Below are 19,557 nucleotides of genomic sequence, written 5' to 3'. Positions count from 1 at the left end.
TGGTGACTCAAAAAAGACTTACGTAAACTTCATAAAGTCTTTTTTCTAAGGGACTTCCATAGCGCTGGTATTACGAGTCTGTCCTGGGAGGCCAATAAGTGAGCGGTACACCCTACCCTGTCAAGAGTCCTAACGCATTTTAAAGTCAGTAGTTAAGAGTTTTATGGTACAACGCTGTAACATAAAACTCATAACTAAAGTGCTAAAAAGTACACTAACACCAATAAACTACCTATTAACCCCTAAACCGAGGCCCTCCTGCTTCACAAATACTAAAATAAATTTTTTAACCCCTAATCTGCTGCTCCGGACACCGCCTCCACCTACATTATATTTCTTAACCCCTAATCTGCTGCCACCAACATCGCCAACACCTACATTATATTTATTAACCCCTAATCTGCCGCCCCCAATGTCGCCACCACCTACCTACACTTATTAACCCTTAATCTTCTGCCCCCAACGTCGCCGCCACTATAATAAACATAATAACCCCTAAACCACCGCATTCCCGCCTCACAAACATTAGTTAAATATTATTAACCCCTAATCTGCCATCCCTAACATCGCCGCCACCTACCTACATTTATTAACCCCTAATCTGCTACCCCCAACGTCGCCGCCACTATATTAAAGTTATTAACCTCTAAACTAAGTCTAACCCTAAACCTAACACCTACTAATTTAAATATAATTTAAATACATGTAAATAAATATTCCTATCATTAACTAAATTATTCCTATTTAAAACGAAATACTTACCGATAAAATAAACCCTAAGCTAGTTACAATATAACTAAAAGTTACATTGTAGCTAGCTAAGGGTTTATTTTTATTTTACAGGCAAGTTTGTATTTATTTTAATTAGGTAGAATAGTTACTAAATAGTTATTAACTATTTAATAATGACCTAGCGAAAATAAATTCAAATTTACCTGTAAAATAAATCCTAACCTAACTTACACTAACACCTAACACTACACTATAATTAAATAAATTAACTAAATTAAATACAATTACCTAAATTAAATTAAATTAAATTAAATTAGCTAAAGTACATAAAAAACAAACACTAAATTACTGAAAATAATAAACAAATTACAGAAATTGAAACTAATTAAACCTAATCTAATAGCCCTATTAAAATAAAAAAAAGCCTTGTGGCGTCCCTTAGATTCCGATTGGCTGATAGAATTCTATCAGCCAATTTGAATTAAGGTAGAAAAAATCCTATTAGCTGATCCAATCAGCCAATAGGATTGAGCTTGCATTCTATTGGCTGATTGGAACAGCCAATAGAATGCAAGCTCAATCCTATTGGATGATTGGATCAGCCAATAGGATTAAACTTCAATCCTATTGGCTGATTGCATCAGCCAATAGGATTTTTTTCTACCTTAATTCTGATTGGCTGATAGAATTCTATCAGCCAATCGGAATCTAAGGGACGCCATCTTGGATGACGTCACTTAAAAGTACCTTCTTTCTTTTTTAGTCGTCGCCAAAAGAGGATGCTCCACGTCGGATGTCTTGAAGATGGACCCGCTCCACGCCGGATGGATGAAGATAGAAGATGCCATCTGGATGAAGACTTCTGCCCGTCTGGAGGACCACTTCTTCCTGGCTTGGATGAAGACTTCTGCCCATCTGGACGACCACTTTGCCCGGCTTGGATGAAGACTTCTGCCCGTCTGGAGGACCACTTTGCCCGGCTTGGATGAAGACGTCTAACTGTCGATCTTCAGGGGGTTAGTGTTAGGTTTTTTTAAAGGTATATTGGGTGGGTTTTATTTTTTTAGATTAGGGAATGGGCGGCAAAAGAGCTAACTGGACTTTTTAGGGCAATGCCCATCCAAATGCCCTTTTCAGGGCAATGGGGAGCTTAGGTTTTTTAGATAGTATTTTATTTGGGGGGTTGGTTGTGTGGGTGGTGGGTTTTACTGTTGGGGGGGTTGTTTGTATTTTTTTTTACAGGTAAAAGAGCTGAGTACTTTGGGGCAATGCCCCGCAAAAGGCCCTTTTAAGGGCTATTGGTAGTTAAGTTTAGGCTAGGTTTTTTTTTATTTTGGGGGGCTTTTTTATTTTAATAGGGCTATTATATTAGGTGTAATTAGTTTATATATCTGTAATTTGTTTATTATTTTCTGTAATTTAGTGGGGGGGGGGTTTGTACTTTAGCTAATTTAATTTAGGTAATTATATTTAATTTAGTTAATTTATTTAATTATAGTGTAGTGTTAGGTGTCAGTGTAACTTAGGTTAGGTTTTATTTTACAGGTAAATTTGTTTATTTTAGCTAGGTAGTTATTAAATAGTTAATAACTATTTAATAACTATTCTACCTAGTTAAATAAATACAAAGTTGCCTGTAAAATAAAAACAAACCCTAAGCTAGATACAATGTAACTATTAGTTATATTGTAGCTTGCTTAGGGTTTATTCTATAGGTAAGTATTTAGTTTTAAATAGGAATCATTTAGTTAATGATAGGAATATTTATTTAAATTTATTTAAATTACATTTAAGTTAGTGGGTGTTAGGTTTAGGGTTAGACTTAGGTTTAGGGGTTAATAACTTTACTATAGTGGCGGCGACGTTGGGGGTGGCAGATTAGGGGTTCATAAGTGTAGGTAGGTGGCGGTGACATTGGGGACGGCAGATTAGGGGTTCATAAGTTTAATGTAGGTGACGACGGTGTCCGGAGCGGCAGATTAGGGGTTAATAAGTATAATATAGGTGTCGTGATGTTGGAGGCGGCAGTTTAAGTGTTAATAAGTGCAAGATTAGGGGTGTTTAGACTCAGGGTTCATGTTAGGGTGTTAGGTGTAGACATACATTTTATTTCCCCATAGGAATCAATGGGGCTGCGCTAAGGAGTTTTACGCTGCTTTTTGGCAGGTGTTAGACTTTTTTCAGCCGGCTCTCCCCATTGATTCCTATGGGGAAATCGTGCACGAGCATGTTACACCAGCTCACCGCTGACTTAAGCAGTGCTGGTATTGGAGTGCGGTAATGAGCAAAATTTTGCTCAACGCTCACTTCTTGTCTTTTAACGACGGTTTTCTGAAAACTCGTAATACCAGCGCTGTAGGTAAGTGAGCGTTGAGGGAAAACTGCTTGTTAGCACCGCACAGCCGCTAACGCAAAACTCGTAATCTAGGTGTTTGGTTTTATTTTACAGGTAAGTAGTTTTAAATAGGTATTATTTAGTTAATGACAGTAATATTTATTTAGATTTATTTTAATTATATTAAAGTTAGGGGTGTTAGGGTTAGGGTTAGACTTAGGGTTAGGTTTAGGGGTTAATAACTTTAGTATAGTGGCAGTGATTTTGGGGGCAGCAGATTAGGGGTTAATAACAGTTATGTAGGTTGCGGCGATGTTAGGGACAGCAGATTAGGGGTTAATATTTAACTAGTGTTTATGATGTGGGAGTGCAGCGGTTTAGGGGTTAATATGTTTATTATAGTGGCAGCAATGTCCGGAGTGGCAGATTAGGGGTTAATAATTTTATTTTAGTGTTTGCAATGCGGGAGGGCCTCGGTTTAGGGGTTAATATGAAGTTTATGGGTGTTAGTGTACTTTTTAGCACTTTAGTTATGAGTTTTATGGTACAGCGTTGTAGCATAAAACCCATAACTACTGACTTTCAGTTTACGGTATGGATCTTGACGGTATAGGGTGTAGCGCTCACTTTTTGGTCTGACAGGCAAAATCGTAATACCGGCGCTGTGGAAGTCCCATTGAAAAAGGACTTTTTAAAAGCTGCAGTAGTTACGTTGCATTACGGCCAAAAAAGTGTGTGGTAAACCTATACCTGCAAAACTCGTAATACCAGTGGTAGTGAAAAAGAGCCATAACGATGCTTTTTCACTCAAACCACAAAACTCGTAATCTATCTGATAATTTCAGTGTCAGTGATGTCGGGGTGGCAGATTAGGGGATATTTAGATTAGGGGTTTATGTTTGGGTGTTAGGTTTAAACTTAACTTCTTTTTCCCCCATAGACATCAATAGGGCTGCATTACGGCGATCGCCATTTCGAGCTTCAGGTGTTAGGTTTTTTTTTACAAGCTCTCCCCATTGATGTCTATGGGGAAAGCGTGCACAAGCATGTCAAAGCAGCCCTTGGATTTTGTGCGGTATGGAGCTTATCGCCACCATATCTCACGCGCAAGGCGGGTTTTTCAGAAACTTGTAATGGCAGCGCTATGGTGGGTGAAATAACGCAACTTTTGTTGCATTCGTTTCGCACCCTCTATAGCGCAAAACTTGTAATCTAGGCGATAGTTAAAATGTTAGTACCACTGGCGGACATAAAAATGACCTAGTACAGGTGCGCAATGAGACCACCTTGATTGCAAACAGGTGGCGAACACTTGGCTGTAATTATAACCAAATATTAGAATGGACATGAAACCTAACATTTTTCTTTCATGAATCAGATAGAGAATGCAATTTGAAAAACTTTGCAATTGACTTCTATTATATAATTTGCTTCATTCTCTTAGTATCCTTTGTTGAATAAGTAGTAATACACTGCTGGGAGCTAGCTGAATGCACTGAGTGAGACAATAAGAAGAGGCATAAATGTACAGCTACCAATTAGCAGCTCCTGAGTCTAGCTAGGTATACTTTTCTACAAAGGATATCAAGAGAACAAAACAAATTAGATAATAGAAGTCAAATGGAAAGTTGTTTAAAATCACATGTTCTATCTAAGTCATGAAAGATAAAATAATATGTTTCATGTCCCTTTAATGTTGTGTACAACTTTCATACTTAAGAAGTAGGAATTTACTACATTTTTTAAGCCAAAAAAATACGTTGATATTTTAACTAAGTGCCAAGCCTTAAAGGGACATTCAAGACAAAAATGCTTCTAATTAAATCTATACCAGTTTTAGCCACCAGTCAGCAAGCGCTACCCAGGTGCTGAACCAAAAATGGGACGGCTCTTAAGCTTAAATTCCTGATTTTCAAATAAAGATACCAAGAGAACAAAGAACAATTGATAATAGGAGTAAATTAGAAAGTTGCTTAAAATTGCTGCTCTATCTGAATCATGAAAGAAAAAAAAATGTGGCTTTCATATCCCTTTAAATACTGACAAAAACTGCTATGTGGATTGTTAAATATTATTAGAAAATATTTAAATGAGAGCTTTATAAACAACTCTGCATAATACACAGTTTCATAAAACAAGCACAAGAGCAGGAAACTCTGGCACAACAATACAAAATAACAAAAGGATTTTATGAATGTTTATTTTTCTTTTTTATCGGCAATTTAAAATAGAAAACATAAAATCATGAACCAGAAAATTAATATAATGAGTTGTGTAATGTACAGCAGTTAAAATCTGTCACAATCACAAATAATTGTTCACATTAATTTATATAAATGGAATACAAATTGCTTCCAAAGAGCTTCTAGAAAAAGGACATAATTACTGTTGTAGGCAGTGCATGTAATGAGTGTGTTTATCATAATCTCAATGAATATAATAATACCTGATGCTCATTACAGATGGCTGAATCAGGAAATGTTGTTTTTATTGATTTACCGGATAACTTTTTTTCAGGTCTAACCTCTTCCTGTGCTTGAGTTCTCAAGCTATTCCCTTCCCCAAAGAGGAACCTTTTTCTGGGACTCGCTTGCACACCTCAGTGATATCATCAAAACGTGTGTTATCTGTTTGCTCTTCTTTTCTTTTTTCTCTTTTTTTTTTTATCTTCTTTTCACTTATCTTTACTTCTCCACCTCTCTTCTCTTCACTTCCCTTCACTTCCCTTCACTTCACTTCTCTTACCTTCACTTCCCTTCTCTTCACTAATTTCTCTTCTTCACTACTCTTCACTTCTCTTCACGTCTCTTCACTTCCCTTCTCTTCACTTCACTATTCTTCACTTCTCTTACCTTCACTTTCCTTCTCTTACCTTCACTTTTCTTCTCTTCTCTTCACTTAGTTTCTCTTCACTACTCTTCACCTCTCTTCACTTCTCTTCACGTTCTTCACTTCCCTTCTCTTCTCTTCACTACTCTTCACTACTCTTTACCTCTCTTCACTTCCCTTCTCTTACCTTCACTTTTCTTCTCTTCACTAATTTCTCTTCACTACTCTTCACTTCTCTTCATGTATCTTCACTCCCCTTCTCTTGTTTTCATTTATATTCACTTCCCTCTATTCTCTTCACTTCTGTTCACTACCCTACTGTCTCTTCTCTTCCCTTCTCTTCACTTCCCTTCTCTTTTGTTCACTTCTCTTCGCCTCTCTTCTCTTCACTTCACTTTTCTTCACTTCCCTTTTTTTCACTCCCCTTCTCTATACTTCTCTTCGCTTCCCTTCTCTTTTATTCTTTTCAATTAATTTCTCTTTTTTTCACTTCTCTTCACTTCTCTTCACATCTCTTCTATTTTCTTCACTTCCATTCTCTTCTCTTCTTTTCACTTCTCTTCACTTCTCTTCACCTCTCTTCTCTTTACTTCTCTTCACTTCCCTTCTCTTATCTTCACTTCCCTTATCTTCACTTCCCTTATCTTCACTTCTCTTATCTTCACTTCCCTTATCTTCACTTCCCTTATCTTCACTTCCCTTATCTTCACTTCCCTTTTCTTCACTTCCCTTTTCTTCACTTCTCTTATCTTCACTTCCCTTAACTTCACTTCTCTTATCTTCACTTCCCTTATCTTCACTTCCCTTATCTTCACTTCTCTTATCTTCACTTCTCTTATCTTCGCTTCCTTTATCTTCACTTCCCTCATCTTCACTTCTCTTATCTTCACTTCCCTTATCTTCACTTCCCTTATCTTCACTTCCCTTATCTTCACTTCCCTTATCTTCACTTCTCTTATCTTCACTTCTCTTATCTTCGCTTCCTTTATCTTCACTTCCCTCATCTTCACTTCTCTTATCTTCACTTCCCTTATCTTCACTTCTCTTATCTTCACTTCTATTATCTTCACTTCCCTTATCTTCACTTCTCTTATCTTCACTTCCCTTATCTTCACTTCCCTTATCTTCACTTCTCTTATCTTCGCTTCCTTTATCTTCACTTCCCTTATCTTCACTTCTCTTATCTTCACTTCCCTTATCTTCACTTCCCTTATCTTCACTTCTCTTATCTTCACTTCTATTATCTTCACTTCCCTTATCTTCACTTCTATTATCTTCACTACTATTATCTTCACTTCCCTTATCTTCACTTCTCTTATCTTCACTTCTCTTATCTTCACTTCCCTTATCTTCACTTCTCTTATCTTCACTTCTCTTATCTTCACTTCCCTTATCTTCACTTCTCTTATCTTCACTTCTATTATCTTCACTTCCCTTATCTTCACTTCTATTATCTTCACTTCCCTTATCTTCACTTCTCTTATCTTCACTTCCCTTATCTTCACTTCCCTTATCTTCACTTCTCTTATCTTCACTTCCCTTATCTTCACTTCCCTTATCTTCACTTCCCTTATCTTCACTTCTCTTATCTTCACTTCCCTTATCTTCACTTCCCTTATCTTCACTTCTCTTATCTTCACTTCCCTTATCTTCACTTCCCTTATCTTCACTTCCCTTATCTTCACTTCTCTTATCTTCACTTCTCTTATCTTCACTTCCCTTATCTTCACTTCTCTTATCTTCACTTCTATTATCTTCACTTCCCTTATCTTCACTTCTATTATCTTCACTTCCCTTATCTTCACTTCTCTTATCTTCACTTCCCTTATCTTCACTTCCCTTATCTTCACTTCTCTTATCTTCACTTCTCTTATCTTCACTTCCCTTATCTTCACTTCCCTTATCTTCACTTCTCTTTTCTTCACTTCCCTTATCTTCACTTCCCTTATCTTCACTTCTCTTATCTTCACTTCTCTTATCTTCACTACCCTTATCTTCACTTCCCTTATCTTCACTTCCCTTATCTTCACTTCCCTTATCTTCACTTCTCTTATCTTCACTTCCCTTATCTTCACTTCCCTTATCTTCACTTCCCTTATCTTCACTTCCCTTTTCTTCACTTCCCTTTTCTTCACTTCTCTTATCTTCACTTCCCTTAACTTCACTTCTCTTATCTTCACTTCCCTTATCTTCACTTCCCTTATCTTCACTTCTCTTATCTTCACTTCTCTTATCTTCGCTTCCTTTATCTTCACTTCCCTCATCTTCACTTCTCTTATCTTCACTTCCCTTATCTTCACTTCCCTTATCTTCACTTCCCTTATCTTCACTTCTCTTATCTTCACTTCCCTTTTCTTCACTTCTCTTATCTTCACTTCTATTATCTTCACTTCCCTTATCTTCACTTCTCTTATCTTCACTTCCCTTATCTTCACTTCCCTTATCTTCACTTCTCTTATCTTCGCTTCCTTTATCTTCACTTCCCTTATCTTCACTTCTCTTATCTTCACTTCCCTTATCTTCACTTCCCTTATCTTCACTTCTCTTATCTTCACTTCTATTATCTTCACTTCCCTTATCTTCACTTCTATTATCTTCACTACTATTATCTTCACTTCCCTTATCTTCACTTCTCTTATCTTCACTTCTCTTATCTTCACTTCCCTTATCTTCACTTCTCTTATCTTCACTTCTCTTATCTTCACTTCCCTTATCTTCACTTCTCTTATCTTCACTTCTATTATCTTCACTTCCCTTATCTTCACTTCTATTATCTTCACTTCCCTTATCTTCACTTCTCTTATCTTCACTTCCCTTATCTTCACTTCCCTTATCTTCACTTCTCTTATCTTCACTTCCCTTATCTTCACTTCCCTTATCTTCACTTCCCTTATCTTCACTTCCCTTATCTTCACTTCTCTTATCTTCACTTCCCTTATCTTCACTTCCCTTATCTTCACTTCTCTTATCTTCACTTCCCTTATCTTCACTTCCCTTATCTTCACTTCCCTTATCTTCACTTCTCTTATCTTCACTTCTCTTATCTTCACTTCCCTTATCTTCACTTCTCTTATCTTCACTTCTATTATCTTCACTTCCCTTATCTTCACTTCTATTATCTTCACTTCCCTTATCTTCACTTCTCTTATCTTCACTTCCCTTATCTTCACTTCCCTTATCTTCACTTCTCTTATCTTCACTTCTCTTATCTTCACTTCCCTTATCTTCACTTCCCTTATCTTCACTTCTCTTTTCTTCACTTCCCTTATCTTCACTTCCCTTATCTTCACTTCTCTTATCTTCACTTCTCTTATCTTCACTACCCTTATCTTCACTTCCCTTATCTTCACTTCTCTTATCTTCACTTCCCTTATCTTCACTTCTCTTATCTTCACTTCCCTTATCTTCACTTCCCTTATCTTCACTTCCCTTATCTTCACTTCTATTATCTTCACTTCCCTTATCTTCACTTCTCTTATCTTCACTTCCCTTATCTTCACTTCCCTTATCTTCACTTCCCTTATCTTCACTTCTCTTATCTTCACTTCTATTATCTTCACTACCCTTATCTTCACTTCTCTTATCTTCACTTCTCTTATCTTCACTTCCCTTATCTTCACTTCCCTTATCTTCACTTCTCTTATCTTCACTTCCCTTATGTTCACTTCCCTTATCTTCACTTCCCTTATCTTCACTTCCCTTATCTTCACTTCTCTTATCTTCACTTCTATTATCTTCACTTCTCTTATCTTCACGTCTCTTATCTTCACTTCTCTTATCTTCACTTCCCTTATCTTCACTACCCTTATCTTCACTTCTCTTATCTTCACTACCCTTATCTTCACTACCCTTATCTTCAATTCTCTTATCTTCACTTCCCTTATCTTCACTTCCCTTATCTTCACTTCACTTCCCTTATCTTCACTTCTCTTATCTTCACTTCCCTTATCTTCACTTCTATTATCTTCACTTCTCTTATCTTCACTTCTATTATCTTCACTTCCCTTATCTCCACTTCCCTAATGTCTCTTCTCTTTACTTCTCTTCCCTTTTCTTTTCTTCATGTCTATTCACTTATCTTTGCCTCTCTTCACTTCTCTTCACTTCCCTTTATTTCACTTCCCTTCACTTCTCTTATCTTCTCTTGATACAAATGTATTAATATCTTTTCCTATAAAGTCTTTTTTCTATACAGCCACATTTTTATTGACATTTTTATGATCTTTATAGGTGCATTTTTAAAGGTTCTCTCTAAGGATGCCTATCATTTGTACATTATATCGTTTTTAAACTATACTTTTAAATTATATTGATATCTTTGGTGCAATTATATATGGTGATTTATGATATTTATGAAATTTAAATTAATATATATAATTTTGGTGTTTCATATACATTATATATACATTTTTTTCTATCTAGTCTATATTGTATATTCTTGTATTAATTTGCGATATGATGTTATTTATATATCTTTTCTAATCATTCTGTAATCTATATTTTTATATATATATATATATATATATATCAGTTATAAACATTTTTGCAAAAATATTTTAATAACAAATTAGTTATCTTATTCTTGAATATAGTATATTATAAGTCCCTTGAATCGTTTAAATATTGCCTTAAATACCTATCCGCTAATTGTGATTTTACAAATTACACATAAGACTTGCAAACGGTTCCGCTATAAAAGGATCCGTCCTGTGTACTAGAATCAGAAGCTTGAGAAAATTAATTTGAAACGCGTTGCATCTTTTTGGTGGAGATAGGCCACCGTAGTCTGAAGTTTCAGACTCCCTGATAGAGTCTTACTCACCTACACCCGGTTAGCCTCTGTTTTCGGAACGTAGCTTGTTTCCTGAAACATGAATGTAAGTTTGGATAAACATTTTTGCATATATCAGCTTTGTATACTTCTGAGAAAAGTTCTCTCTCTGCATTTACAGCTAATTTTGTGCACGCAAACCTTTGCATCCAGCATTTCCACTGCACATTGCACTTTAGACTTTGGATAACAATTTACAGTGCAATCTAAGAACATTTGTGCGTTTGGACAGGCCTCTGCTAAAGACCTTGCAATATCAGGCTTTTATATGAAATTTGAAGCCCTAACTGGCTTATATCAGCTTATCCATTTGTGAAATCTACATTTAACACACTCGCATTTACCTAACCTGTATTGTCTGCATTTTAGGTTTTTTAACCCTCTATGACATTTGTTTAACATACTTTTATGTATATTCATATGCTATTGTGATATCTGCACTATCTGCTTGCATTTTGTGCATTTTAACCCTTTGTTATACTTGCTATTTGTCACCTTGCTTATAATTTTAATTGTGTGTCTTTGAATCAAGCTCTGTAAAGACCGCTGCCCTATAACCTGTCAGCCTGCTCTGAGGCGGTGGACAGAAATCAACCCGATCTGCAGGGGGCGGCATTGCACCAGCAGTTCACAAGAATTGCTGGTGCAATGATAAATGCTGAGAGCGTATGCTCTCTGCATTTATCAATGTGCAGCGGACATGATCCTCTATATCGGATCATTTCCGCTCGCACCATAATAAATAGGCCCCATTACCTTATTTTATATTTTTTCCCTTTTACAGGTGTTTTTTTGTTTTATTTTCTCCATTTTTGGAAACTCCCACACTTGGTTGAGATTTTCACATTAATATTGATGCCTCTTTCATGTCTTGAAGGTTAAGCTTTTGTTTTATTTGGGATGGAAATTTTTCATAAGCTGGTAGCCATAAAACACACTAACATTGAATTTTTGATGCCTGTGTATAGTTTGACTTTGATTTCTGATAGATTTTGTCTCATATTCTGGCCTTGGCATAAACTGTATATTCTTCTGGTTTGGTTCTGATACTTTGCATGAACTTTGAAATGATTCTCTTCTGGGGCGGATCTACAACTGGTGCAGCAGGTGCAGTTGCACCAGGGCCCAAGTGTTTTCGGGACCCATAGCAGCCAGTCTATACAAATGGAGTCTTCCCAATGTGTACAATCCTTATTCTGGGGAGTTTTTTATTAGTGTAGTTTCCAAATTTTGCATCTATCTAGCCTGTATATTATTACTAATGGTTACTATTGAGTTACCTTTAGAGGGCCCAAAAATAATTTTGCACCAGGGCCTTCAGTTGAGTAGGTCCACTACTGATTCGTTTAATTTGATCTCTAACAAAATTATAATTATTTTACTAGTCGATTGTGATACCTACCTTCTTTTATGGACTCATTTTATGTTTATCTGCTCTTGCCTGACTATTAAGCCCATCTGAACCTATTTGTTGCAAAATTATTTCTCTAATCCACCAGGATCACCTTAACTAAATCCTCTGTGGATATGCTTGGAATAATACCCCTGTGTCACCTTCACTCCCACTTGAACACAAATAAGTAATTACCACCATTTCCAAGTAAAGATTGTGAAGAGCTATCTCAGAGATATAGCTACTATACTGCCAATAGTAATTCCAGGCTAAAATAATTGACCAGTTGTTCAATTCTTCACCAGAGAGAGCCTTTAATTAGAATCTGCCTGAATTAAGAGATTACAAAGTTTTAGATTTACACAAAAGGTTTTCACTCACATCTGCACAATGTATCCTATATGTCTGTTCTTGCAGTGAGTGTCTATGTACTTACCAAACTCCATTCTTCTTTAATAATATGATTTGGTTGCATGTTTGTGTTTGTGAGTGAGTATGCCTGTGAGTTGTGTAGAGTGTTAGTGTGTGTGTGTGTATATCTGTGAGTTGTGTAGAGTGTTAGTGTGTGTGAGTATGCCTGTGAGTTGTGTAGAGTGTTAGTGTGTGTGTGTGTGTGTATATCTGTGAGTTGTGTAGAGTGTTAGTATGTGTGTGTGTATTCCTGTGAGTTGTGTAGAGTGTTAGTGTGTGTGTGTGAGTATGCCTGTGAGATGTGTAGAGTGTTAGTGTGTGTGTGAGTATGCCTGTGAGTTGAGTTGTGTAGAGTGTTAGTGTGAGTGAGTATGCCTGTGAGTTGTGTAGAGTGTTAGTGTGTGTGTGTGAGTATGTCTGTGAGTTGTGTAGAGTGTTAGTGTGTGTGTGAGTATTCCTGTGAGTTGTGTAGAGTGTCAGTGTGTGTGTGAGTATGCCTGTGAGTTGTGTAGAGTGTTAGTGTGTGTGTGTGAGTATGCCTGTGAGTTGTGTAGAGTGTTAGTGTGAGTGTGTGAGTATGCCTGTGAGTTGTGTAGAGTGTTAGTGTGAGTGAGTATGCCTGTGAGTTGTGTAGAGTGTTAGTGTGTGTGTGTGAGTATGCCTGTGAGTTGTGTAGAGTGTTAGTGTGTGTGTGTGAGTATGTCTGTGAGTTGTGTAGAGTGTTAGTGTGCGTGTGAGTATGCCTGTGAGTTGTGTAGAGTGTTAGTGTGTGTGTGTGAGTATGCCTGTGAGTTGTGTAGAGTGTTAGTGTGAGTGTGTGAGTATGCCTGTGAGTTGTGTAGAGTGTTAGTGTGTGTGCGAGTATGCCTGTGAGTTGTGTAGAGTGTTAGTGTGTGTGTGTGAGTATGCCTGTGAGTTGTGTAGAGTGTTAGAGTGTGTGTGAGTATGCCTGTGAGTTGTGTAGAGTGTTAGTGTACCTACCAAACTTCTATCCCCTCTATTGTCTTACTATCCCTCTCAGATGTCCTGCTTATATATAGTCACCCTTTGTGGGGCAAACATACAATCTTGGGAAGTCTACTGCTTCTTTTCCTAGCATATGTGTTAATTGCATCCTTTCTAAAAATATATACTTTTTTGCTATATAATCAAACAGATGCACTTATTTTATATCAAATATAGGTCCATATTCTGCTGGCGTTATATGCACATAAATATATATACCAACACTATCATTCTGCAGATCTCTGCTACCAGCATCCTAGCATAAATGTACCAGTATCACAAGTCAGTCTGCAGTATGTGTATGTAATTCATTTGCATCACTAATCAGCCTAGGATTTATGTTAAGATGATCTCATCCCAATTGGATGATTTAGTAGAGATTTTATTTATCAACCTATTCCTACGTTTTTAGTGTTGCCACTTTTACTAACACTTCTTCCCAACGTATTCATTTTTCAGAGAGATATTAATTTGCCTCCATCTTGCACAGTTTAGATTTGACTATATTATAAATACTTCCAATCTTGTTTTACATATGAAATTAGGGCACAGAGAAAATTACACTAAATGATCACAGAAGCAGAATGTTCACACTAATCCAAAAGTTGTCCTTCAAAAATGTAACTTTTTTTCTTTTCTGTCTTCCCCTGCTAAAGCTTTCTCTCTAAATTCATTTCAAGACCAAGGCGTTCTATTCACTTTACCCTTATCAAAAGCAAAACCTCTTGATGAGAACAGCAATTTCAGACAATCAACCTACCAGGGGCGAAGCTACAGGGGGTGCAGAGGTAACAGGCGCGATTGGGCCCCTGAGGGTAGGGGCCCAGCTTAAAAAAAATATCATGTGAGTGTGACATGACTACAGGGGTTAGTGTTTCTGTTTTACCCATTGGTGTTTATGTGTGTGTGTGTAGGGTGTGTGTGTGTGTATGTATGTATGTGACTGTGTGTGTATTTATGCATGTATGTGTGTTTGTGTATGTTTGTGGAACCAGCAAATTACAGACCTGGTTACTACAGCATTGGGGGGCAGGGGGTAAACAGTGTCACTATACAGTACCACTATATAAAGTATGGGGGGTGGACCATGTCACTGACTACTGTGGTCACTTTATAAAGTACTGGGGCGGGTAGGGTCAGGCCAGCCATCTCACCGGCAGATTACAGACTGTGTCACTAACTTACTATATACAGTACTGGGGGGTTAAATAGTGTCACTATATATATATACAGTAATAGGGGGTCAGACTGTGGGCACAGGGTACCTCCTTTTGCAGACATGTAATCTGATTCACATTTTTCTGTGTTAAATGTAAATAATAAATAAAAAATATGTATTAAATTCACCTTTTTTTGGAGGGGTGGTGTGGGGGGCCCCTTCTTAGATTCTTGCACCTGGGCCCTGTGGTTTCTAGTTACGCCTCTGCATCATACTATGATAATTGCTAAGTTCTACTTTTGTATTCATTGTGAGACTGTGATACTTTTGTTCAATTTGTTTAATAAACTATTATTAACTATCAATCACAATCCTTTAGAAAAATATATCTAATGATTTTCAACAGAAATTCTCTATTTTGTGGCTCTATGTACAAAACAGCTCTGGAGCCCTTGCTGGGCAGGTTCACGCTTATGAGCTTGCTTCCTGCAATGTAAGAAGCACTCAGCCACCTCTGAAGAAACAAAGAGAAATCACAGAGACCATGCTCACTCTCAGTGATTGACAGTCCGTTCTCTCATGCTATTGGTTGTGTGAGTGAAGGGGCGGGCATTACACACTCATAGGCCTCATTTAAGTGCATCTGTTGCCCGCATTTAGCATTGCACAATCAAAGGCTTGTCAATTACTTGGATGATTTAATTTTTTGACCTTTGAGGCGGTGGAGAGGCTTAGTAGCTGCAGCCTGAAACACTCAGGCGCCCAAACAGCATCCACATCTTCATAAATGGGGCCCTATAAGGATTTTTTTTTATAAACCATCAAATATGTTTTTCTGAAAGAATTTAAATCAACCCCTAAATCTGTAGAATAACCAAATACAAGGACACACCATAAAATAATGGCCTGGGTTCAGGGGCGTATCATGGCCTAGGTCAACAAGGCCGGTGCCTAGGGCAGCAGATTTGGGAGAGGCAGCACACCTGCCCTATCCTCTCTCTAAAAGCCAGCACACAGTAAAGTGAGCGATAAAGTGCAGGCTTTTACAGAGCAGACAAGGCACGTGCGCTAATTAAGCTCGCTCTTTACATGTAGTGCTACTTTAAACCGTTGCTTCATTTAGAGCCGCCGGTGGAAGAATTCTTGGTGAGAAACTTGACCGGGGATATGCTTACAAGGTGAGGCTGGAGGAGAAGACCTTGTGCTGATACGCTGCCTTCCATTATCAGCTGTGGTGGGTGTGCAAGTGCAGTGCTTATTGCAGGTCTTAGCAGCTAACAGACTGGATGCGTCTGTGCACTGCTTAGATCAGCTTGTGATGTCTAATCATAAACTCTCAGTGCTAATGTATGTTAGCTACTAATAGCTAGCTTTCTCTGCATTCATGTGATGTCTAATGATAAACTCTCAGTGCTAATGTATGTTAGCTACTAATAGCTAGCTTTCTCTGCATTCATATGATGTATAATTATAAGCTCTCAGTGCTAATGTATGTTACCTACTAATGGCTAGCTTTCTCTGCATTCATGTGATGTCTAATCATAAACTCTCAGTGCTAATGTATGTTAGCTACTAATAGCTTTCTCTGCATTCATGTGATGTCTAATCATAAACTCTCAGCGCTAATGTATGTTAGCTACTAATAGCTTTCTCTGCATTCATGTGATGTCTAATCATAAACTCTCAGTGCTAATGTATGTTACCTACTAATAGCTAGCTTTCTCTGCATTCATGTGATGTCTAATCATAAACTCTCAGTGCTAATGTATGTTAGCTACTAATAGCTAGCTTTCTCTGCATTCATGTGATGTCTAATGATAAACTCTCAGTGCTAATGTATGTTAGCTACTAATAGCTAGCTTTCTCTGCATTCATGTGATGTCTAATCATAAACTCTCAGTGCTAATGTATGTTACCTACTAATAGCTAGCTTTCTCTGCATTCATGTGATGTCTAATCATAAACTCTCAGTGCTAATGTATGTTACCTACTAATAGCTAGCTGTCCCTGCATTCATGTGATGTCTAATCATAAACTCTCAGTGCTAATGTATGTTAGCTACTAATAGCTAGCTTTATCTGCATTCATGTGATGTCTAGTCATAAGCTCTCAGCGCTAATGTATGTTACCTACTAATAACTAACTTTCTCTGCATTCATGTGATGTCTAATCATAAACTCTCAGTGCTAATGTATGTTAGCTACTAATAGCTAGCTTTCTCTGCATTCATGTGATGTCTAATCATAAACTCTCAGTGCTAATGTATGTTAGCTACTAATAGCTTTCTCTGCATTCATGTGATGTCTAATCATAAACTCTCAGCGCTAATGTATGTTAGCTACTAATAGCTAGCTTTCTCTGCATTCATGTGATGTCTAATCATAAATTCTCAGTGCTAATGTATGTTAGCTACTAATAGCTTTCTCTGCATTCATGTGATGTCTAATCATAAACTCTCAGTGCTAATGTATGTTAGCTACTAATAGCTAGCTGTATCTGCATTCATGTGATGTCTAATCATAAACTCTCAGTGCTAATGTATGTTAGCTACTAATAGCTAGCTTTATCTGCATTCATGAACCCATAGAGTAAATAGGAAACGGACACTTAAAAAGTTTCATTACTTGAATATAGTAATTACTGTATGTTGTTGCATGTGAAGGGCAGTGATTGTTTCAAAGTGTATTCTTCTTTCCCTTCCTTCCTCTTTCCCTTTCTCCCTCCCTTCCTCTCTCAACTCACTCCCTTCTGCATGCAATTGAAGTTGAACCCACCTGTATGCAAGTGTTTTGCTAGCCCATTTTCTTTAGAATTGTTATGAAAAAATATGTTACACACTGACCCAAAAAAATATGAAGTGGAAAAAAGGCCTAAAACCTTTGAGGGGCGGCAGCAGAAGTTTGAGTGCCTAGGGCAGCACTAAACCTAAATACGCCACTGCCTGGGTTCATATCAGTTTGGATTTCTACACAGCATACAGCAACAGCATGTATCAGTTAATATGCACCTTTTGATTATGATCTATTGTATGTTTTAAAACTAAGATTTTAATTAAATTTCCCTTTGACTTATAAGTAAATATTCCAGTTCTAAAACACAGTTTATTACATGACTATCTGTCAAGCGGATTATTATAGACGTTAGAAAGTAACAGATCAAACAAACGTGAGATTGAGTGGCTAAGATTCTACAGCTTTATTGTTGACCTTTGTCTTCATGTGTTTCACAAACACTGTTTATTCTAAAATGTCTCAATAATCAATAAGAAAACGGAATATCATGTCATATCGTGTTTTTGTGGAATTTCCCCATTTGCCACTTTTGGTTTTTACAATATGCCAATCGTTTGTTTGTTTGTTCACTACTTGATACTCATTTATTTTAACCCAGTGAGACCTTTTATATGACTGTGCTGTTCTATTCACCATTCCCTACGTTGTTTCAGTACTAGCTCACCATCTGTTCCCTGAGTTCTGATCATCAAAATCTTTTTATCTTGACCAGGGTTTAATTTTAATGTTTGCCTCAAGCTCCTTTTATTGATTTTGATATTGATCTAATTCTAACCTAGTTTCTCCAGAATTTAACTCTGAAAATGCCAGCATAAAATTACCTTCTGTTTTGTTTTATTTACTTAATGCTCTATACGCCAGAGAACTTAAAGGGATAGGCACATCAAAATTAAATTTGCATGATCCAGATAGAGCGTCCAATTTTAAGGCCCCATTAAATTCAGTTCTATTTTCAAATGTGCTTCATTCTCTTGGTATCCTTTGTTGAAAAAGAATACGCACATATCCTTCACTAATGGTAACTAGCTGCTGATTGGTGCCTGCACACATTTGTCTCTTTTTATTGGCTAACTAACTAGATGTGTTCAGCTAGCTCACAGTAGTGCAATGCTGTTCCTTTAGAAAAATATAACAAGATAATGAAGCAAATTTAATAATAGAAGTAAAATGGGAAAAGTTCTATCCAAATCATGAAAGAACATTTTGGGGATTCCTGTCCATTTAATTATATATTAATATTCAACATGGGGCTAGATTTTATTTTATACAATATTATCATTTCATTCCTTTTTATTTGCTGCTTTTTTATTGTAATTTGATACAATAACTGTAATTATTTGTGAATTATTTTTATAAAACAGAAAATAGAATATTAATTGTTAATAACCATTTATGTCCTTGGACAATAAGGCATTTGATGTCTGTTTTTTTCTTTCTTTTGTGCTTAGTAACTTAAATAAAACAAAAAAAACACCAACTTGCATTTATATCTAGTGTTAAATATATTTTATTTGGAATTATCCACATGCTTTTTGCTAACCAGAAGACAGTGTGTGAATAAATGACATCATTAATACATATGCCTCATCTTAATTGGTTGTCAGCTATAGTGATGTCATTAAATGAAAACTGTAAACTTACTTTTAGGCAAGAAGCATCAATAGAGATTTTTATAGAAGGCTCCTTGGATCTATCTATGTTGACAAAGGATGAACTTACCCACATGTTTAATGATGAGAATAATAATATAATAATAATACAAGTGGCGAGACGCAATAAGCAATACCAAGAACGCACTAACTTAAGCTTCTAATACAATTTGAAAGTAAACGGTTGCGCCTGAGCACAAATATTATTTGCTCTCGTCTGGTTTATCTCTGTAGATCTTACTCAGTGTGATCGTTAAGTGTTAAGTTGCTTTTTTCCATTGAAGTCAGGGGGTTGCAATATTTGAAGTCCTTAAAGGGATAGTCTAGAATGATTAAAATAAACTTTCATGATTCATATAGGACATGTCGTTTTTAAACAACTTTCCAATTTACTTTTATCACCAATTTTGCTTTGTACTCT

General features: G+C 36.7%; 1 protein-coding gene across 1 annotated transcript in view; it reads right to left on the bottom strand.

The window, feature by feature from the left end:
• Positions 1-6,457: 6,457 nt before the first annotated feature.
• The window catches only part of LOC128640672 (dentin sialophosphoprotein-like), a 70,047-nt gene continuing 56,947 nt past the window's right edge, over positions 6,458-19,557 (bottom strand). Inside the window, exon 2 of the mRNA XM_053693104.1 lies at positions 6,458-9,795. Coding sequence (XP_053549079.1) covers positions 6,458-9,795 — 3,338 coding nt within the window. The remainder of the gene's footprint in view (positions 9,796-19,557) is intronic.

This window comes from Bombina bombina, chromosome 10, assembly GCF_027579735.1.
Source record: "Bombina bombina isolate aBomBom1 chromosome 10, aBomBom1.pri, whole genome shotgun sequence".
NCBI lineage: Eukaryota > Metazoa > Chordata > Amphibia > Anura > Bombinatoridae > Bombina > Bombina bombina.
The sequence above is the reverse complement of the archived record's forward strand: the minus strand, read 5'-3'. Positions and strand labels throughout refer to the sequence as shown.